The 23469-nt window shown below is 45.2% G+C and overlaps 1 protein-coding gene across 4 annotated transcripts in view; it reads right to left on the reverse strand.

Moving 5' to 3' along the window:
* Positions 1–22012, reverse strand: part of MEST — a 65288-nt gene extending 43276 nt beyond the window's left edge. The window contains exons 1-5 of one of the 4 annotated variants that reach the window (XM_030216021.1): positions 21888–22012; positions 21482–21549; positions 12703–12868; positions 8466–8545; positions 7754–7831 (exon numbers count right to left, since the gene is read on the reverse strand). In XM_030216021.1, the coding sequence (XP_030071881.1) occupies positions 7754–7831; positions 8466–8545; positions 12703–12856 (312 nt within the window). In that variant the 5' untranslated portion in view covers positions 12857–12868; positions 21482–21549; positions 21888–22012. Of the gene's footprint in view, positions 1–7753; positions 7832–8465; positions 8546–12702; positions 12869–19142; positions 19427–21481; positions 21550–21802; positions 21825–21887 lie in introns of those variants that run through there. The other 3 variants (XM_030216018.1, XM_030216019.1, XM_030216022.1) reach the window with 3 other exon arrangements.
* Between the last annotated feature and the right edge of the window lie 1457 nt (positions 22013–23469).

Consider the following 23469-nt stretch of genomic DNA (forward strand, 5'->3'; position numbering starts at 1 on the left):
AGTTAACGGAGACTGTATACTGTACATATAATAAACAGTACTGTACATATGTTTATCAGATGTCAAGCTTCTTTGGGTCACAACGGTTAAGTGTACGTTCCGGTTAACTGCATGTATTTCTTTGGTCCCAGGCCCTTGCACTTAAGCGGATTGCACAGTATATACATGTACATATATACACAAAATACATCCTGTCTAGAAATGCTTACATACAGCACTCATGTAAGTCTATGCCACCTTGTCAACACACATACTAGACACATGTATTTAACTGTCCAATTTTACAGGATCCCATTCTGATTGTAAAACATGTTTAATAAAATGAATCAAAAATAATGAATATAGATGGTGTGATTAAGGATCCTTTTGGTACTATGTACAGCGAATGCTACATACCTGTAGAAGGTATTCTCCGAGGACAGCAGGCTGATTGTTCTCACTGATGGGTGACGTCCACGGCAGCCCCTCCAATCGGAAACTTCACTAGCAAAGTCCTTTGCTAGCCCTCGCGCGCCCGCGCGCACCGCGCATGCGCGGCCGTCTTCCCGCCCGAAACCGGCTCGAGCCGGCCAGTCCAGTATGTAGCAAGACAATACACTTCAAGGGAAGACACAACTCCAAAGGGGAGGCGGGCGGGTTTGTGAGAACAATCAGCCTGCTGTCCTCGGAGAATACCTTCTACAGGTATGTAGCATTCGCTTTCTCCGAGGACAAGCAGGCTGCTTGTTCTCACTGATGGGGTATCCCTAGCCCCCAGGCTCACTCAAAACAACAACATTGGTCAATTGGGCCTCGCAACGGCGAGGACATAACTGAGATTGACCTAAAAAATTTACCAACTAACTGAGAGTGTAGCCTGGAACAGAACAAACAGGGCCCTCGGGGGGTGGAGTTGGATCCTAAAGCCCAAACAGGTTCTGAAGAACTGACTGCCCGAACCGACTGTCACGTCGGGTATCCTGCTGCAGACAGTAATGAGATGTGAATGTGTGGACAGATGACCACGTCGCAGCTTTGCAAATTTCCTCCATGGTGGCTGACTTCAAGTGGGCTACCGACGCTGCCATGGCTCTAACATTATGAGCCGTGACATGACCCTCAAGAGCCAGCCCAGCCTGGGCGTAAGTGAAGGAAATGCAATCTGCTAGCCAATTGGATATGGTGCGTTTCCCTACAGCCACTCCCCTCTTGTTGGGATCAAAAGAAACAAACAATTGGGCGGACTGTCTGTGGGGCTGTGTCCGCTCCAGATAGAAGGCCAATGCTCTCTTGCAGTCCAATGTGTGCAGCTGACGTTCAGCAGGGCAGGAATGAGGACGGGGAAAGAATGTTGGCAAGACAATTGACTGGTTCAGATGGAACTCCGACACAACCTTTGGCAGAAACTTAGGGTGAGTGCGGAGGACTACTCTGTTGTGATGAAATTTGGTGTAAGGGGCCTGGGCTACCAGGGCCTGAAGCTCACTGACTCTACGAGCCGAGGTAACTGCCACCAAGAAAATGACCTTCCAGGTCAAGTACTTCGGATGGCAGGAATTCAGTGGCTCGAAAGGAGGTTTCATCAGCTGGGTGAGAACGACATTGAGATCCCATGACACTGTAGGAGGCTTGACAGGGGGCTTTGACAAAAGCAAACCTCTCATGAAGCGAACAACTAAAGGCTGTCCTGAGATCGGCTTACCTTCCACTTGGTAATGGTATGCACTGATTGCACTAAGGTGAACCCTTACGGAGTTGGTCTTCAGACCAGACTCAGACAAGTGGAGAAGGTATTCAAGCAGGGTCTGTGTAGGACAAGAGCGAGGATCTAGGGCCTTGCTGTCACACCAGACGGCAAACCTCCTCCAATGAAAGAAGTAACTTCTCTTAGTGGAGTCTTTCCTGGAAGCAAGCAAGATGCGGGAGACACCCTCTGGCAGACCCAAAGAGGCAAAGTCTACGCCCTCAACATCCAGGCCGTGAGAGCCAGGGACTGGAGGTTGGGATGCAGCAGAGCCCCTTCGTCCTGCGTGATGAGGGTCGGAAAACACTCCAATCTCCACGGTTCTTCTGAGGATAACTCCAGAAGAAGAGGGAACCAGATCTGACGCGGCCAAAAGGGAGCAATCAGAATCATGGTGCCTCGGTCTTGCTTGAGTTTCAACAAAGTCTTCCCCACCAGAGGAATGGGAGGATAAGCATACAGCAGACCTTCCCCCCAATCCAGGAGGAAGGCATCCGACGCCAGTCTGCCGTGGGCCTGAAGCCTGGAACAGAACTGAGGGACCTTGTGGTTCACTTGAGATGCGAAGAGATCTACCAGGGGGGTGCCCCACGCCCGGAAGATCTGTCGCACCACACGGGAATTGAGCGACCACCGTGAGGTTGCATAATCCTGCTCAACCTGTCGGCCAGACTGTTGTTTACGCCTGCCAGATATGTGGCTTGGAGCACCATGCCTTGACGGCGAGCCCAGAGCCACATGCTGACGGCTTCCTGACACAGGGGGCGAGATCCGGTGCCCCCCTGCTTGTTGACATAGTACATGGCAACCTGATTGTCTGTCTGAATTTGGATAATTTGGTGGGACAGCCGATCTCTGAAAGCCTTCAGAGCGTTCCAGATCGCTCGCAACTCCAGAAGATTGATCTGTAGATCGCTTTCTTGGAGGGACCACCTTCCTTGGGTGTGAAGCCCATCGACATGAGCTCCCCATCCCAGGAGAGACGCATCCGTGGTCAGCACTTTTTGAGGCTGAGGAATTTGGAAGGGACGTCCCAGAGTCAAATTGGAGCAAATCGTCCACCAATACAGGGATTCGAGAAAACTCGTGGACAGGTGGATCACGTCCTCTAGACCCCCGGCGGCCTGATACCACTGGGAGGCTAGGGTCCATTGAGCAGATCTCATGTGAAGGCGGGCCATGGGAGTCACATGAACTGTGGAGGCCATGTGGCCCAGCAATCTCAACATCTGCCGAGCTGTGATCTGCTGGGACGCTCGCACCCGCGAGACGAGGGACAACAAGTTGTTGGCCCTCGCCTCTGGGAGATAGGCGCGAGCCGTCCGAGAATCCAGCAGGGCTCCGATGAATTCGAGTTTCTGCACTGGGAGAAGATGGGACTTTGGGTAATTTATCACAAACCCCAGTAGCTCCAGGAGGCGAATAGTCATCTGCATGGACTGCAGGGCTCCTGCCTCGGATGTGTTCTTCACCAGCCAATCGTCGAGATATGGGAACACGTGCACCCCCAGCCTGCGAAGCGCCGCTGCTACCACAGCTAGGCACTTTGTGAACACCCTGGGCGCAGAGGCGAGCCCAAAGGGTAGCACACAGTACTGGAAGTGGCGTGCGCCCAGCTGAAATCGCAGATACTGTCTGTGAGCTGGCAGTATCGGGATGTGTGTGTAGGCATCCTTCAAGTCCAGAGAGCATAGCCAATCGTTTTGCTGAATCATGGGGAGAAGGGTGCCCAGGGAAAGCATCCTGAACTTTTCTTTTACGAGATATTTGTTCAGGGCCCTTAGGTCTAGGATGGGACGCATCCCCCCTGTTTTCTTTTCCACAAGGAAGTACCTGGAATAGAACCCCAGCCCTTCTTGCCCGGATGGCACGGGCTCGACCGCATTGGCGCTGAGAAGGGCGGAGAGTTCCTCTGCAAGTACCTGCTTGTGCTGGAAGCTGTAGGACTGAGCTCCCGGTGGACAATTTGGAGGTTGAGAGGCCAAATTGAGGGTGTATCCTTGCCGGACTATTTGGAGAACCCACTGATCGGAGGTTATAAGAGGCCACCTTTGGTGAAAAGCTTTCAACCTCCCTCCGACAGGCAGGTCGCCCGGCACTGACACTTGGATGTCGGCTATGCTCTGCTGGAGCCAGTCAAAAGCTCGCCCCTTGCTTTTGCTGGGGAGCCGCGGGGCCTTGCTGATTCGCACGCTGCTGACGAGAGCGAGCGCGCTGGGGCTTAGCCTGGGCCGCAGGCTGTCGGGAAGGAGGATTGTACCTACGCTTGCCAGAAGTATAGGGAACAGTCTTCCTTCCCCCGAAAAATCGTCTACCTGTAGAGGTAGAAGCTGAAGGCTGCCGGCGGGCGAACTTGTCGAATGCGGTGTCCCGCTGGTGGAGAGACTCTACCACCTGCTCGACTTTTTCGCCAAAATGTTATCCGCACGGCAAGGCAAGTCCGTAATCCGCTGCTGGACTCTATTCTCCAGGTCGGCGGCACGCAGCCATGAGAGCCTGCGCATCACCACACCTTGAGCAGCGGCCCTGGACGCAACATCAAAAGTGTCATAAACTCCTCTGGCCAGGAATTTTCTGCACGCCTTCAGCTGCCTGACCACCTCCTGAAAAGGCTTGGCTTGCTCAGGGGGAAGAGCATCAACCAAGCCCGCCAACTGCCGCACATTATTCCGCATGTGTATGCTCGTGTAGAGCTGGTAAGACTGGATCTTGGACACGAGCATAGAGGAATGGTAGGCCTTCCTCCCAAAGGAGTCTAAGGTTCTAGCGTCCTTGCCCGGGGGCGCCGAAGCATGTTCCCTAGAACTCTTAGCCTTCTTTAGGGCCAAATCCACAACTCCAGAGTCATGAGGCAACTGAGTGCGCATCAGCTCTGGGTCCCCATGGATCCGGTACTGGGACTCGATCTTCTTGGGAATGTGGGGATTAGTTAATGGTTTGGTCCAGTTCGCAAGCAATGTCTTCTTCAGGACATGGTGCAAGGGAACAGTGGACGCTTCCTTAGGTGGAGAAGGATAGTCCAGGAGCTCAAACATTTCAGCCCTGGGCTCGTCCTCCACAACCACCGGGAAGGGGATGGCCGTAGACATCTCCCGGACAAAGGAGGCAAAAGACAGACTCTCGGGAGGAGAAAGCTGTCTCTCAGGAGAGGGAGTGGGATCAGACGGAAGACCCCCAGACTCCTCGTCAGAGAAATATCTGGGATCTTCCTCTTCCTCCCACGAGGCCTCACCCTCGGTGTCAGACACAAGTTCACGGACCTGTGTCTGCAACCTCGCCCTGCTCGACTCCGTGGAACCCTGTCCACGATGGGGGCGTCGAGAGGTAGACTCCCTCGCCCGCATCGGCGAAGCTCCCTCCGCCGACGTAGTCGGGGAGCCTTCCTGGGAGGTGGCCGCGGTCGGCACCGCACGCGGTACCGACGTCGGGGACCTCAACCTGGGCGATGGGCCAGCCGGCGCCACGCTCGACGGTACCGGTGGCGCAAGCACCGCCGGTACCGGAGGGGTAGGGCGCAACAGCTCTCCCAGAATCTCTGGGAGAACGGCCCGGAGGCTCTCGTTTAGAGCGGCTGCAGAGAAAGGCTGAGAGGTCGATGCAGGCGTCGACGTCAGTACCTGTTCCGGGCGTGGAGGCTGTTCCGGGCTGTCCAGAGCGGAGCGCATCGACACCTCCTGAACAGAGGGTGAGCGGTCCTCTCGGTGCCGATGCCTGCTGGGTGCCGAATCCCTCGGCGACCCAGAGCTCTCGGTGCCGACACGGGGAGGAGACCGGTGTCGATGCTTCTTCGATTTCTTCCGAAGCATGTCACCGGAGCTCCCCGGCACCGACGAGGAGGACGTCGAATCCACCCGTCGCTTCCTCGGGGCCGAGACTGAAGAAGGTCGATCTCGGGGGGGCTGTACCGCAGGAGCCCTCAGGGTAGGCGGAGACCCACCCGAGGGCTCACCGCCACCAGCAGGGGAATGGACAGCCCTCACCTGCACTCCACCCGATGCACCACCGTCCGACGACATCAGCAGACGAGGTCCTGGTACCACCGACGTCGATGCAGCTATCCGATGTCTCGGCGCCGATGCAGAGGCCCGATGCCTCGATGCACTCGATGCAGGGGCGGCCGAGGAAGATGGTCTGGACGCTGACGACGTCGATGCACTCGAAGATCCCGGTGCCGATGCCGACGAAGAGCCCGAGAACAACACGTTCCACTGGGCTAGTCTCGCTACCTGAGTCCGCCTTTGAAGCAGGGAACACAGACTGCAGTTCTGAGGGCGGTGCTCGGCCCCCAGACACTGAAGACACGACGAGTGTCGATCAGTGAGCGAGATAACCCGGGCGCACTGGGTGCACTTCTTGAAGCCGCTGGAAGGCTTCGATGTCATGGGCGGAAAAATCACGCCGGCGAAATCAAAAGCCGAAATGGCGAAATTCGAAGCACCAAATTTAGAGGGAGAAAAAATCTCGACCGAGGCCGAAAAAAGGCCTACCCCGACGACGAAAGAAAACTTACCGGGGCAAAAAAGCTGGAAGTACGGGGAGGATTTACACGAAACCCGGCGGGGGGTTTCCGGAGCACTTCCCGACAAGGACAAAGCTTTCCCGAAGGAAAAAAACACGTTCAAACAAATTGGACGCGCGAGGTCGACTTTCCGGGGCTCGACACGGCGAAAACACGACCGTACCGAGTGCGGACAAAAGAAGACTGGCCGGCTCGAGCCGGTTTCGGGCGGGAAGACGGCCGCGCATGCGCGGTGCGCGCGGGCGCGCGAGGGCTAGCAAAGGACTTTGCTAGTGAAGTTTCCGATTGGAGGGGCTGCCGTGGACGTCACCCATCAGTGAGAACAAGCAGCCTGCTTGTCCTCGGAGAATGTGCATTCATATGCTGACCCCCGCGCCTGGATCAAGTCTTTGTCAAGATTGTTTTCCAGTGATTACATCGCATTATATATCCTCCTGAGATTTTACACAGACCCCTGAAACACAGTGCTGTGTCCGGTTCCTGAAGAATGATGTTTTCCATTATATCCCTTGTCCTGCTGTCTTTGTAGCCTAGTGATTAGTGCAGCGGACTTTAATCCTGGGGAACTGGGTTCGATTCCCACTGTAGCTCTTTGTGACTGTGGGCAAGTCACTTAACCCTCCATTGCCCCAGGTACAAAATAAGTACCTGTATATATGTAAACCGCTTTGAATGTAGTTGCAAAATACCACAGAAAGGTGATATATCAAGTCCCATTTCCCTTTTTATGGACGAGCTCTGCTGATTATGCTACTCCTTACTTTGACGTGATTAAGGATCGTAAAAGCATATGTCTAATCTAGTTTGATTAACTTTGCTAGGTTTATTTTGAATGAAATAATTTGAATATTTCCCTCATTTAATTATTATTATTTTTTAATTACCTCAGCATTGTCAGTATGATAGTTGGACTGTTCTATTGCAGGCTTTGTGGGGGTGGGAGGGACCCCTTTCCCCCCACTTAAAACATCTAAATAAAGTTTTATAGGTATCTTACATCAAGCTAGGTATTGGTGCTACCATCTTACTCCCGTTTAGAAAGCCTCGCTAGCAGCTGCCGTGCTGTGAATGGGCTATGTCAGCATTACCACACCAGCAGCCGCTAGCGCAGTTTTGTAAACTGGGGGAGTCGAATCTGTAAAACCATCACTGTGTGCATCTTTGGCCATATGAACTGTAAAATGGGCCAAGTAATGTGAGCAACTCTCACTGCAAAATAGGCATACAAAGGCCCTCTTACACCAGCTGTTCAATGCACATTCCATTTCCTTATTCTAGAAATTAGAAAGCTATATAGAAATTAGAAAGCTATATTGTATTATCATCATGCAAAAAAACTGCTCTTATATGACAAACAATATCAACCTGAGAGTGTCTGCTGCCGTCATTGTATTATTGTCAAATGTTAAAAGATCTGAACTTAGAGCCATAGGGAGAGAAGTGACGAAAAGAGGTGAGCTTAGAAGGATGGCACAGCTAGTCTTCTCTCAGGCATCATCAGGACAACATACTGGCTTATCGCTGAAACCAAATCCCAGGAAATCCAGGGCGAGGACTCTGTGAAACCGCTGGGTCAGCCCATCCCAGATCTGGAAAAAGAGTGAGGGTGGAGGGAGAAGAGGTTGGTCTTAGTCTCACAATGCCAGACTGCTTTAACTATTACAATAAACCATGCTTCATTGTCTTGCAGGCTTCGGGGTTAGGAGTGTCGGCATCATGCCAAAATCATCCCCAGATTCAGCGACATTATCAACGCCAGCACCCAAGCAGGATTAGCCCCAGAGAAGCATATCGGTCCCTGGTTTCAGCAGGCGCAAGTCGTGCTGCCCAAATCTGGACACGGGAATTGGTGCTACATGCTATTCTATATAAGGGCAGTCAACCCGGAGCAGTGGGAGCTGACTTTTTCCAGCACCCAAATTTGGGTGCGCTTTATTGAATTTGGTCCAATTCATCCAAATGTGGCAAGACTTGGGGGGGGGGGGGGGGGGGAACCCTACCTACTTTCTAGAGACCTAATCAAAAACATTTCCTTGATTCCCCAATCCTCCCACCCCCATACAATATCCATGTTGGACAGACACAGTGTGATGTATTTTTCCTAACGTGGCCATACTGCACTGCTTCCTGAGCTCTTGCTCCCAATAGGATGGACACAGAGCTCTCCGGCCACACATAAAGGATTGTGAAGGCCACAAACATAAGCTTACTTCATTGACTCACCTTGCACCAGTCATAGCTTGAGGTAGGGAAACCATGCAATAAAAGCACCACATCCGAACTGCCAATTGCACCCCATGAATCTGAAAGAAAAGTCACACATAGGGGGAGTGGTTAATGCTGGCTCAAACAAATGCATTTTACAGATGCTTGGAAGGCTTTGGTCACTAAGGTCTGGCCCTCTTAATGAACAAATATTTATACAGCCCTAACATCCTCTATATCCACAGTGTCTACAATTCAACAAACTGTTCATCCCTGGCAAAAATATGCAATCTAAGATTTCAACTCTTAAAGCAGCCATACTAGCAAAAGGAGTTTGGGGTTTTTTTTTGTTTGATTTGGCTTTGTTTTGTTGATTGCTTGTTTTGTTTTTTTAGATAATGCAATTGATAAAAATAAATTATTACGATTAAGATTCACTATTGTTATTTAGATTTTCGTTTCATTTCTAAGAAAGATATTTAGAAGGTTTTGCAAGCTCTTCCAATTTAATCACGCCCTTCACCATACATCTAAATAAAACAAGAAAGATGCGAGGAGCAGTCACTGTACTGACCCTTATCTGAATCTCACTTACTGATACCTGAGTAGAGAATGACACAGGGATGGGGTCACGCAGTTAACTGTGGAGATGGGGACAGAGCCCACCAAGGACAGGGACAAACTTTGTCTCCATGTCATTCTCTAAAAGCTTGAAACTAGCCTTAAAACGGCTGTTCCAACTAGATGGAACAGCATCTATAAAATGCTAATATCAATATGTAAAAAACGTAATATATCTGACAACTGAATTCAATGATAAAATCTGCAGAAGCTAATTGTATAGATATCTTCTGTGGACAGAGGGTAGGGCATAAACATATATTTGAGGTTTATGGCATATAACCAGTCTCTCCTATTGAGCCAACACTGCTGGTATTCTACCAAAGACCAGAATGTGAACAAGTGCAAAGTGATGCATGTGGGAAAGAGGAACCGGAATTATAGCTACGTCATGCAAGGTTCCACGTTAGGAGTCACGGACCAAGAAAGAGATCTAGGTGTCGTCGTTGATGATACGTTGAAACCCTCTGCTCAGTGTGCTGCTGCGGCTAAGAAAGCAAATAGAATGTTAGGTATTATTAGGAAAGGAATGGAAAACAAAAATGAGGATGTTATAATGCCTTTGTATCGCTCCATGGTGCGACCACACCTCGAATATTGTGTTCAATTCTGGTCGCTGCATCTCAAAAAAGATATAGTGGAATTAGAAAAGGTGCAGAGAAGGGCAACGAAAATGATAAAGGGGATGGGACGGCTTCCCTATGAGGAAAGGTTAAAGCAGCTAGGGCTCTTCAGTTTGGAGAAAAGGCGGCTGAGGGGAGATATGATAGAGGTCTATAAAATAATAAGTGGAGTTGAACAAGTAGATGTGAAGCGTCTGTTCACGCTTTCCAAAAATACTAGGAGGCATGTGATGAAGCTACAATGTAATAAATTTAAAATGAATCGGAGAAACTTTTTCTTCACTCAACGTGTAATTAAACTCTGGAATTTGTCGCCAGAGAATGTGGTAAAGGCGGTTAGCTTAGCGGAGTTTTAAAAAGGTTTGGACGGCGTCCTAAAGGAAAAGTCCATAGACCGTTATTAAATGAACTTGGGGAAAATCCACTATTTCTGGGATAAGCAGTATAAAATGTTTTGTACATTTTTGGGATCTTGCCAGGTATTTGTGACCTGGATTGGCCACTGTTGGAAACAGGATGCTGGGCTCGATGGATCTTTGGTCTTTCCCAGTATGGCAATACTTATGTATTACGTATGTATGTATGAATACTTATGTATTATGCAAGTATGTATGAATGCCCTCCCGCGGGAAGTGGTGGAAATGAAAACGGTAACAGAATTCAAACACGCGTGGGATAAACATAAAGGAATCCTGTTCAGAAGGAATGGATCCTAAGGAGCTTAGCCGAGATTGGGTGGCAGAGCCGGTGGTGGGAGGGGGTGATAGTGCTGGGCAGACTTATACGGTCTGTGCCAGAGCCGGTGGTGAGAGGCGGGGCACTTATACGGTCTGTGCCCTGAAGAGGATAGGTACAAATCAAAGTAGGGGTATACACAAAAAGTAGCACATGTGAGTTTATCTTGTTGGGCAGACTGGATGGACCATGCAGGTCTTTTTCTGCCGTCATTTCATTTCATTTACTATGTACTTAATGCCATTTATCCTCCATCTTTCCCACTGCGAGTGTGATGCTGAGGTGCTTCTTGATAACGCAATTGGCTCACCATTGGGAAAAGGAGTTCTGCTCCTTCCCGCAAGACATTTAGATGCAGAGGTTGGGTTTTTCTTGAACTAAGGCAATACTCCGTTTTGCACCACCCAGATGGAGGAGTAGAGCGATCTCAAGGGCTAAGAAAATCCTCTCCTCCGGGTAGATCCAACACCACTGAAGTCCCACAGTGGAGGATTCATAGCCCAAAGGTCCAAGAGGCCATTCAAGGAAATCTTTGATCTGGAGTTGGGTCTCTGGGCCAGTACAGAGATTTCAGGACCTTACCCTTCCATTTTGGAACCATTAGAGAGTGGTACAAAGGTCAAACAAGCAACACAGAATAATTGAGGCATCCCCAAAAGAGCCATGGCACCATCTTGAGTCTTCCCCTTCACATTTGCTTTTTTTGAAATCCACTATGATTTTAAATTTTCCTGTGACAGAAGGACAAGGAAAATGTTTTTAGAAAGAGTAAAAAAAAAAAAAACGATTTGAAAACAAAAAAAAAATCATCATACAACTTTGGATTCAAACAAATGAATTTGCCTGCTACGTTTAAAAAAAAAAAAATACCCCGACAAGACAATCTTAATGTGACCATGCACTAGTTTCAAAAAAACCTAAGACTACTGTGTTCTGTGAGGGACTGGAGGTGCAGAAACACCTGAGCACACTTAGGAAGTTTTCTAGTTGTTTCCGAGATCCAAGAGAGCTTGTCAGTATCGTTGAGATGTCCCCCACTCATGTGATTGTTTGGTGAAAGACAGCAAAACTCAAAAGCACTACACACACAAACAACCAAAAGGTACGTGCACAAGTCACAATTCTACCCCCAGCTCCACCTAGACATCCCAAGGAACACGGGTATATATATTCCATAAAATTAGGCATTATGCTGTCCTCATGCCTTTTGTGTGTGAATGTACTGGGGCAATTTAACTAAACAAGCACCTACCTGAGTGTGTAAAACTAAGTCACGTTCAAACATTCATTACAAGATTATTTTTAGATGCTGTTGGGCTGCAATGACCTTTCATTTTCCTCAAAAGGAAATATTAAGCTACTGGAAGCTTAAATTTAGCACTTGCTAAGGTATTATACACTGATGAAATATGGAGATGCTGTGACTACATGCAGATATAGGACATGAAGGGCCACATTTAAGAACAAAATAAAGACTGGGCAAAAATGCTGCAAAAGCCCCATGAGTCACTCCAGGTAAGACTTTGAAACAGTACATTAATTTTCTGCTCTAGGATTTCAGTCCCCAACTTTCCAGAAAGGAAAAAATAAAACCAAACATTCTCCAGAACAAATGTGAAAGCAAATCATTGTGCAAAAAGTGCCACTGAGATCTACTCCCTTTAAGAATTAGGCAAAAATCTCAGACGTTTTGCATATTTTTCTGTGTATACTTTTTCCTTCCTCATACTTGTGCAACAAATGGACTCTTTGCCAAGCTTAAATTCAGTGATGTAGTCGGAAGCACTTGGTATACAAATGAATACAAAAGATTAATTTTAAAAAGCATTTAAAACCATAATCTGTACTAGCCCAGTGATGACACTACAAAGCTTTGGAATCATTCTTTCTAAAGACAACACATGCTGAATTTCCCAATGCCATTTTCCATCAAGTAAACACAAGAAAAAATAGACGTCAAAGGGATTTCACTCAATTGGATAAGGTCTCTAAGGATTTCTTTTTTTTTTTTAATGAACAAAAGATTTAATCTTTCTGCTTCCGCTATAATTGTAGCACTTTTCTCTCCTCTGGTAAACAGTAAGCATAAGAACGGGGAACCTTCTTTCCTGTTCTCAAAACACTTGCCCCCGAGTCTGCAACAGGTCTTCTGAAGGTAGTGCAAATTGCTCAGAACCTACTACTACTATTAGCATTTATATAGCGCTACCAGACGCACGCAGCGCTGAACAATTGACATAGAGAGGCAGTCCCTAACCGAAATGTCCATACCTTACCTCGGTAAAAGATGCGATGACCTTGGTAGGTGAAGAAAGCTCCCGATGTTCTCCATGAAGAAAGGGCAGGGGATAGCTTAGGAGGCGGGATGTGCAAGTAGACAGCAATTAAGGGAACAGTCAGCAGCCCAACTTGAATCCACCACTCTTTCATCCTACAAGAAAACTGCATGGTATAAATTGCAGAAGCCTTAGTTCACTGCCCCACCGGAACGGCAAACTCACAAAAGTACAAAAAAGACCAGTAAATCTCAAAGTGTATTTTAGGCATGCTTAAAGGGCAGTGGGCAGTCTACTGCAGCATTTTTCAAACTCAAGGTTGTGACCCAATATTAGGCTGTTGGCTGACACTGACCAAGTTGCGAGCCCTGGCCCTGCATCCATTCCAGGAGGGACAGAAGCACAGCAGTCACAACATTTCTCTGTTACCTCTGGACAGTTCTAAGGAAGTTTAAACTGTACAGTACCCTTGCTCCTGCACTGTTCTCAATAATTACAGAGAAACATGGGGTTTACTGGCATTTCATAGCTCAAACTGACTGAAAGTGCCCAAAACAGGAGACAGCAGAAAAGTGAGTTACTGGGAGGTAGAAGGGCCAGAATGGTGTGGGTTGAAGGGACAGTGAGCAAGGAGGACCTCAAGATTTTTCTTACACTGGGTCCTAAGGAAATAATTTGAAACTACTGATCTATTGTGATGTCAACAATTTATAATCTTCTGCCCTTTGGGATTACAGGGGGGGGAGGGTAATTGGTGATTGATTGATTGATTGATTGATTGGTTGCTTGAAGCAAGGTCCTGGTGGTAACATCTTGATAAAGGCTGGGGACTCATACTAGAGAAAAACTGGATACCCTGAAAAGTGCATTGGCTGTCTCCTACTCTTGGTGTACAAAGTCACCAACATTCCTTAAAAATTCCAGCAGATATGCACTGCTTTTTTTTTTTCAAAATTGCACTATTTTTTTTTTAATGGTGGTAGAGGTAGTGATGCAGCTCTTTCCCTATGTGATCTTACACATGAACAAGTGGGTTCAAGCATACATGCAAAAAAAAAAAAAAAAACACTGAGGAGTTCAGCACCATGGTTTGGACAGCTCCAGTGATAGACAAAATGGCCACATCAAAACTTAACAGAACCATCTGTTTCACAAACAGGTAACAAAAGACCCAACAGGCACAATCCTAAGAGCTTTAAAGGATCAGACTGTCTGTAGATACAGTCCACAAGCTCCTGGCCTAAATGTACAGGCAATAGTGTGGGCAAACCAAAGAGATAATCACACCTATTCCTAGAACATTTGAAACCCAGCCCAGTGGAAGGAAACTATGACCTTGACAAACAAAAAAAAAAAAAAAACTTAAGTTGAGCTGGGTTGGCTGGTGGTTCAGCAGCAGCATTATATAGAGGAGTCTGGGTTCGAGTCCTGACTCAGATCTTCCATACTCTCGCCCCCCCCCCCCCCAATCACAAAATAACCGATACAACGCTTCCCGTTAAGGATTATGTTCTTCCAATTTCCAACAGTCTGCGGCTTTTAGGAGTGAATCTGGACATGTACCTACAGTTAGATAATCACATGCATTTGGTCTCCAAAAGAATGTTTAATGCTATGTGGAGGCTCCGGCGCATACGATATTTCCTTACCAGAGAGCTGTTCCGTACCCTTGTGCATTGGTTAGTCCTATCCCATCTAGATTACTGCAGCGGGATTTATGCGGGCTGCAAGGTCTCTTTATTGAGAAAGTTCCAGATAGTCCAGAACACAGCCGCAAGACTGATTCTGGGAAAACAACGATTTGCACATGCTCAGCCTCTGCACTACAACCTACATTGGCTACCTGTAAAGGAACATATTATTTTTAAAGTCTGCTCCTTAACCCACAAAATCATCTATGGCCTTGCTCCAGACTATATGCTCAACTTGATTGATCTTCCACCAAGGAATGCCACGCTTGCAGCACAGTCATATCTCCAACTACACTTCCCAAACTGCAAGGGCATCAAATATAAGCTGATTTTCACCTCTTCTTTCCGCTACTGGAGTCCTAAACACTGGAATGCTCTTCCGCAGCACCTCAAAACGCAAATGGACCACATCCTCTTAAAAAAAAAATTGCTGAAAACTTACTTCTTTGTTAAAACGTACTCCCCTAGTTACTCTGCTGATTAGTATTCCCATAACACTCCCCCACCCTGCTTAGTTCCCCATTGTTAGCTACTGCTCCCCTTGTCTATCCTTTGTCACCTTTAACTGTATTTTCTCAATTTGTAATTTTTCCTAATTTATCTGTAAGCCACATTGTGCCTGCATGTGTGGGAAAATGTGGGCTACAAATGAACCATAAATAAATTTCCCAGGTCACGCTGCAAAAGAAGTGTTCACAGACTCTGAAAGGGAAGAAGCCATAGCAACAGTCAAAACTAGTGACTGGATATAGTCTTGCTACATGATCCCATGAGGGCCGTCACTGTACTGACAAAAACAAATAAGTTGAAAGGAGATATAAGATGGAGGAGAGATCTCTGAATGGTTGCAGGTGAAAGCTCATGATATCAGATTCCAACCTTAGTTCTGACAGACCTGGGCTATCAAAAGGGGCAGGCAAGACAAACAACTGCCCAGCGCCTCAAGCTTGAAAGTGCCAATATGCCTCATTAGGGAGCCCAGCACAAGTTTGAGCTGAATGTCTAAACGTCTGGTGTATTGCTCTTATTATAGGGAAATTCAAGTGCTGTCTGATTCTCTAAGCTCTCCCTCTGCTTCGAGAGCCTAGGGCACAAAACCCCCTTATGTGACTAATTTCAGCAACATAAGCACACTAGACAAAGTCAGCTTTATAGTCTCCAGCATTATACTGTGGATGGCACGCACCATTATATTTTTCCTCAGTATATTTCCGTAGTGGCATTTTTTCCAACTTCTGCAAGTACTTCTCCAACTAGGTGACATGACCTGCATATTACTAATTTTTATTACTTTGTTTCTTCTTCTTTGACTAGCTCCTGGCTTTTGTTTGACTTCTGGGAGATCGTGTGAGGCATCTCAAGGAATACCAATTCCAACTCTCGTGGAGAACCGCCACGCCTATTTTTCTCAGCCCTATGAATTAGCTCAGGTACATTCTCTCACCTACATCCCTTACACTCATGATTCTACTGATGTTAACTCCTGTGTCCCCATCACCCTCCTAAACTGTAGATCTCTACGATCCAAAACACAAATTCGCGATTTCCTATTATCTTCCGGATCAAAAAATCTGTAACAGAGACGTGGATCAAGTCAGGAGAGGAAAGAAACCCATACAGTTGCCTTCCGGATGGCTTTGATGTTATATCTTTAGCCAGAACTACAGGAAATGGTGGGGGTCTGGCAATTATTTACTCTTTGTGATCTCCAATTAGTTGAAATACCTTCCCTGGTTCCTTATCCAGAGGCACTCATAGTTCGTATACATGCCCCTACCCCACTAGTCCCTTCTCTACTACTGTTCTCCCTCTGACTCAGGCAAAATGGGATGCCCGTTTTCAAACCCTAACTGAAGCCACTGTTCAATATTCAAACATTCTAGTGCTTGGTGATTTTAATATGTATGTTGACACCCCATCTCATCCATGGTCACACTTGTTATTGTCCACTCTATCTGATCTTTGTCTACACCAATGGGTCAGTTTTCCAACCCACAAGGGTTCGCCATATGCTTGATTTAATCATTTCACACCATGCTTCCCCTAGTCCTCCGTCAGCTTTCTCCTATACACCAATTCCCTGGTCTGACCATTTTGCTATACATTTCACTTTCTATTTTGTTTTGTCCCAATCTGTGCATTATCCACCTTCTAAGCATTTTCGTTTTTTAACACGAGTGAATCCACAAGCAATCCCTCATTCGGACTTTTCTTTTCCACAAGACCGAGTCCCTTCCCCGTGACAGTATGGCTGACAGTTTACACTCTACTTTATCTTTTGCCTTAGATATGGTTGCCCATAGAAACCACTTTGTGTCAATAGAACCTCATGCAAACAACCATGGTACCATATCGGCCTGCAACTGCTAAAAAGACAGCTCCGAAAAACAGGATGTAGATGGGTCAATTCTATCACAAATAAGGATCTGTTAACCTTTTGTTCAAAACAGATAATTATCATTTGAAAAAAAGCTAGGTCCAATTTCCTTAAAGATAGACTGTTAAAAGCACCAAATCAATCTAAGGAACTTTTTTCTATTTTCAAAATTTAACTTCCAACCATAGTACCACATCAGTATCTCAGGTAATAGTTTAATTCCATCAGCAGGCACATTCTCCCTTTATTTCTCAAGCAAAGTTCAAAACCTTATTAGTTCTCTACAATCTACCCCAAGTCCTCCCTCTGTCCCAACCGCTACTTCTGCACTTCCTGATACACTGCCATTAGGCACTTTTGCCGACAGCCTTTCTAGGACAAAGATCGATGACCTCTTTCCAAGAACAATCTCTTTCCTTGCTGTACAAAGTGATAAAGTCAATGCATCCTACCTTCTGTCCTCTTGATCTGTTCCCATCTGCTTGGTTAACTATCCCCAAACTAAACTCGTTACCTAGAATCCTTCAAATGATCAATAATAGTCTTTCCACAGGAGCAGTGCCACAATCCTGGAAAACTGCAATAGCACACCCGCTCTTAAAGAAACCTTCACTGGATCCACAAGTGCCTGCTCACTATCGCCCCATATCCAATTTGTACTTCCTTTCCAAAGTTCTAGAAAAGGTTGTATTTGATCAATTATGCAGCTTTAGTGACAAAACTCTCGCCCTTCACCCTAAGCAATCCAGTTTTAGGCCATATTACAGTACAGAGACAGTGCTCATGGCAGTCCTCAATGAGATCTACTCAAATCATGAAAAACACAAAGCTGTCTTCGCAATATATCTCAATCTTTCAGCAGCATTCAATCTGGTTAATCATAAGCTTTTCCTGGCACAGTTGTCATCCGTGGGAACTGGTGGAACTATCTTAGCATGGTTTGATCGTTTCTTACTAGTTGTTCTTACAGGTTTGTTACCTCCTCTTCTACAACATCATAGCACTCTAACTTGAAGAGTTCTGCAAGGATCAGTCTTGTCTCCCTTTCTCTTCAACCTATTTCCAACTCCCCTTCCAAAGTTGATCCAATGTACCGGAGTGTCTTTCCATTTTTATGCTGACAATATTCTTTTACTGTATCCTGCTGACCCATATAACCCAGTATTGGGACTATTTCATAAATGCCTAATACAGATATCTAACTGGCCAACTACCCACAAGTTGGTCCTGAAGAAAAAAATGGTACAATGTTGGTTCCCTGGTGGCCTTACATCTACTGCTCCTTTGAATCTATTTGGGACTTCGATTTGTCCTGTCAAATCATTCTGCTACTTAGGAATTATACTGGATTCTGGTCTTACCTTCTCCACTCAAATTTCTAGCTTATGCAAATCTGGTTTTTACATTCTCTGGCAATTACATTCAATCCACAGATATTTTGACTTAAATACATTTCATTCTCTTTATTGATAACAAGGATTGACTATTGTAATATTGTTCATCTTGGATAGTCCTGTGCAAATATAAATAGGCTGCAGTCCATAACAACACATACAACCATTAAACTTGTCACTCAAAAGTTTGACCATGTTTCTCCCCTATTTCAGGTAATCAACAGAAACAAAATAAAACATGGAAAAGAAAGATGATACCTTTTTTATTGGACATAATACATTTTTTAATTAGCTTTCAAAGGCAGCCCTTCTTCGTCAGATCAGAAATAAGCAAATGTTGGTAGATGACAGTATATATATAAGTGAAACATCAAAGCATTTCAGTGACAGTCTAACAGGATGAGGGTGGGTTAGGTGAGAAACAGGGAAGGCCGGGTGGATGAGGGACAGGGAGATATGCATGGTGATAAGAGGATGACAAAGAAGTAGAATTTTATGGTTTATAATGGGCTAGAAAACCCAGATCTTTGTTAAGTCCTGTCTGGCGGGTGTCAAAATATTAAATCATTCTGACTTGAATTTTCTATCCCATTATAAACCATAAAATTGTACTGCTTTGTCACCTTCTTAACTCCATGCATATCTCCCTGTCCCTCATCCACCCGGCACTCCCTCTCACCTGACCTACCCTCATCCTGTTAGACTGTCACTGAAATGCTTTGATGTTTCACTTATATTTACTGTCATCTACCAACATTTGCTTATTTCCGATCTGACGAAGAAAGGCTACCTTCGAAAGCTAATCAAAAATGTATATGTCCAACAAAAAAGGTATCATCTTATTTTCTTTTCCATGTTTCATTTTATTTCTATCGACGATTACCTTTAAAAGTGGACTAACACGGCTACCACATCTCTCCTATTTCAAAAATTTCATTGGCTCCCAACAGAACAATGAATTACATTTAAACGACTTACTCTTGTTTTCAAGGTTCATAGAGTTGGTCTTCCGGATTACCTTTCTGCTTTCACAATCCCATATTCACCGCCATGACTTCTCTGCTCATCGGCTTGTACTCCCCCATCTAACAATGGCACAGCTCGAAAGCACTCGCCATCGTGCATGTTTCTTTGTAGCTCCTGCTCAGTGGAATTCACTTCCACTGTCCTTAAGGTCTGAACTATCTTTTAAAAACTTTTAAAAAGCCCTGAAAGCCTGGCTGTTCAAACAGGCATTTCAGTAGTCAGTAGAGGAGAGTATTGGGTATCATACTGCATTGACAAGCTTCTCTTCCCATTCTATACTGTTCACCCCCCCCCCCCCACACACACACACCTTTCACCCCATATCCCTTTTAAAAACTGATTGTCTGGTACTGCTGAGTGAAATTACCTTTCCAATCAACATAGTGTAGTTCCTTTTCTGAATTTTACTTTGTTTTTAGTTTTGTAAACCGCCCAGATCTGCAAGTCAGCTTAGGCAGTATAGCAAGTGGAAATATACTATAAACTATCACTAGAACAGCAGAAGCATTCCTAAACTTTTATATGGCCACTAACTAGCATATGGAGGACTCCAGCAGGTTGGCATGCCATCAGAAGAGTCCACCTACCCTCCCCTATACCGACCAGAATATCAGTTGGCCTGGTGATGGGTTTGGCTAGGAAAGCAGGGGTGAATAAAAGATGAATCAGCTGAATAGCCAGATCTGGCTAGTCACTTCAAAGTCACTCTGTAAAACAGACCCTTGTGTGTGAATGTGGTGCTCAGCAAATAGCACAATACCTGACTGAAACCTGCAGACTCTCTACAAGTGTCCCAATGTGGCAGACAGAATCTGCAAATTGAGTGGAAATAACAAATAGCTCATAGATCAGGACATAAATAGTTTGGTTAATAAAATCAGAGATTTGTGGCTGCCATGTTAATCTACTTGGATATATAGAAATAAAGTGTCAAAACGTGTTAGCCTAACGTAATACATTTGTGACTAACTTTTAGGAGTTAGCCTTTCTTCATCAGATTCCTAACTGACCTAATGCCCAAAAGCTATAGTAGTCACAGATGGTGCATTTTATGGGCCTAACTTAATACACCTGCAACTTGACACTTATTTCTACATGAAAAATGAACAAGGCTATGGTCAGGGAGAGCCAGAATTTAAGATTTAAAAGTAAGCCCCAAAAGACACATTTTTTAGGAGGGACTGAAATATTTATAAACCTTACATTTACACTGCTCCTACTAGAGTGGCTCTTGGTGACTACAAATATGGCCAGAGAAAATAAAATTGAAGATGCTGGCGGAGGAATGGTGGGGTGGTACATTGATATGGCATATAAAGAAGAGGGAGTAACAGATGGGCTGCCAAGGGTGAAGGGCTGTAAACAGCATGGTAGTACCAACAGTATTTATTTGTGTTAATAATAAAATTTAGATTAAGGAGTTTTAAGCACAGGAGGCAGCAGTGGAACCTCTGCCAACTGATGTTTTAAAGAACATGTTAGACAAAGCCTATATGACCTTACCAGCTTCCAAAAAAAAAAAAAAAAAAAAGTTACATTTTTAGTACCTACAAAGAAGTGAGTTAAAACCTGTCTGCACTGGTACAGTAAATTGGATGCTAACTCATGTATGTTTCAAAACAACTTTCACTTTTGCTGCACCTTCATATTGCGAACATATCCACAAGAAGTTAATAAATGAAATATTTTTTTGCAGACACATCTTTCCAGTCTTGTGTTTCTAAAAACAAACAAATAAAAACTCACACCCGAACAATCGTTATGGAAAAAAGACAAGTACTGTAATTTTGTAAACTACTTTGCTTGTCCCAACCACAAAGGGGTATAACAAGTGCCAAATAAACATAAACAAGGGCATCTGTGATACTTTATTGCCAAACGTTATGCAGTCCTTCCTAGCATAAAGACTGCTGCTGAAACTAGGTCATTTTGTTTCTCAAAAAAGTCAAACCCACAACAGCTGTGCATGGCGTTTTTATAGTTTCTGTACAGATAAATTGTGGAAGTCTTGAAAGTAGAAACCAGGAAAACCCTCAACAGACTTCAGAATACAATCTTCCACATGTTGCAACGTGTTATTACATAACCACACCCTGTTTTCAAATTAGACGTTGCAAGAAATCAAAGTTTCTGTTTGCAAACCAAAGCAGAAAACTTTCAGCGCCCATCCACTAATCCAGTGCGCTCGAGCTGCCAGCACCTTGCTCAACTCCTGCTACTCTGTGCCAGAAGAGTCACGTGCTGCTATACTTAGTGTTGGGAAGGGACGCAGCAGCACCATCATCCCATACCTTGTCTGCTTTCAGGTGTCCGGACTGCAGAGGCCCATAACCACCGACGTGTAACAGCGTTGCCAGATCTGAAATACAAAACTAATGTATGGGAATCGCAAGTTTCCATGTTTTACAAAATATCACAGACCACTGTGCATCGCAAACGTAAAACAAGATGTAAAAATAATGCATACAAAAATCCAGTTCTGGGAATAGAAGTAGCCCCCACACAATAGTCCTAAAGCCCTCCTCATACCTCAGGACAAGCGTGGCAACAGCTAAATATACATAGACAAAATTCAAGCAGCAAATTCCACCACACGCCTCCCTTCCAAGTACCTCAAGAAAGACAGGCACAGCTAGAGCTAGCTACAGTGTAAGCAGCAGTATGCCAGATTCGTTATACCCCCTTCCCACTAAATACCTCGATGCCCCCAGAACAAGGACAGCAGAATAAACGTTCAGCCGAGCAACTACACAAAAGAGAATCTGATCTGAGTACTACTACACAGGCTAAAGCCAAGGGCAAGTTCAACACCGTAGCCCCACCCCCCACCACGTGACTCAGGTGATTTGCAAGTAGAAGCCCGAACAAACACGTCATGCCAATAAAGTTATCTCAAGGAAAAAAAATGAGCAAGCTCCACCTCTTCCACCCAGTATACCAACAAAATTCTGGTGCAAGGAGGTTAGATAAAATAGGAGACGAAGTGATGTCAAAATGTTGAAGCCAATTAGGTCAATCTGTTTCTCCCACGCGCACACGCAGCCGTCATCGCCGTACATTTAAAACAAAGCAAGCAAAACTATGAGCTGTTGCATCCACGTTGTCGTTCTTTATTGTTGGTAGCATTTTTATTTTAATCTCACTTGTATTTTCAAACATGCCGGCTTGTGCAGTATATGGATGTATACAGAGAAAGTATAATAACGGAATTTCATAGGTAAAGTAGAGAGGAGTGTGGTAGCTGTGTTAGTCCACTCTTAAGGTTATCAATAGAAATCAAACAAAATAAAACATGGAAAAGAAAATAAGATGATACCTTTTTTATTGGACATAACTTAATACATTTCTTGATTAGCTTTCGAAGGTTGCCCTTCTTCGTCAGATCGGAAATAGGTAGAGTAGCAATTTGTCATTTGGCTGGTTATAGGGGCACCCTAGCACTGTTATATTCGTGCAGAGATTGTTTTTTTTCTCCTGGTAAGGGGCCACTAAAACAGACATCGTGTTATGAAAATCACCCGCTCAACATTTGAGATTCTATCTATTTATTTATTTACTTATTTATGGACATTTAATATCGTGCATTAAACATGGATTAATTAGGTTGAAATCTGGGAGCATTTAAAAAAATTTCCTATGCCTACATCAAAAGAAAAAAATAGCATGTAGGAACTTGCTCCTTTTGTTTTGTGTAGTGCAGTGGTAAATTATAAAAATGCACTTGATATTTTTTTATTACTACCATTTAAAAGACAGATATTGAATAATGAGCTACCTTCATGCAGAAGTCCAGAGTCAGTCTAAACATGCCAGCATTGTCCAGTTCAACACACTATTAGCTGCCAAGTACATCCAAGGGTACTGAAGGAACACAGGGAAGTTCAGGCAGTTCAATTATCTGACTGATAGTTCTTTAGAGTCTGGATTGAGGACCTGTTCCTTCCAGAATCTTACGGGCCCATCTCATTATTGTGTGTGAAACAAAACTTTTGGCTAAAATTCTGCCAAACTGTTTGGCCCAGGTGCTGTACAGACTTATAGTGGATCCACAGGTGTAGTTTGTCCGCCATCATCATGCAGCAAAAAATATCAGAAGAATTTTGACTGCATTGGAGGAGGTTCGGAGAAAGTCGATGCCCTGTCTGCTGGTAAGCTCAGATGCAGAGAAGGCATGTATGGGGTCCTTGGCAAATACGATGTTAGCAGTATATTTTATGATGGTATCAAAACACTATACCAGGACCCAGTAACATAGTAACATAGTAAATGATGGCAGATA

The sequence above is a fragment of the Microcaecilia unicolor genome, chromosome 10 (genome assembly GCF_901765095.1).
Source record: "Microcaecilia unicolor chromosome 10, aMicUni1.1, whole genome shotgun sequence".
Classification (NCBI taxonomy): Eukaryota; Metazoa; Chordata; class Amphibia; order Gymnophiona; family Siphonopidae; genus Microcaecilia; species Microcaecilia unicolor.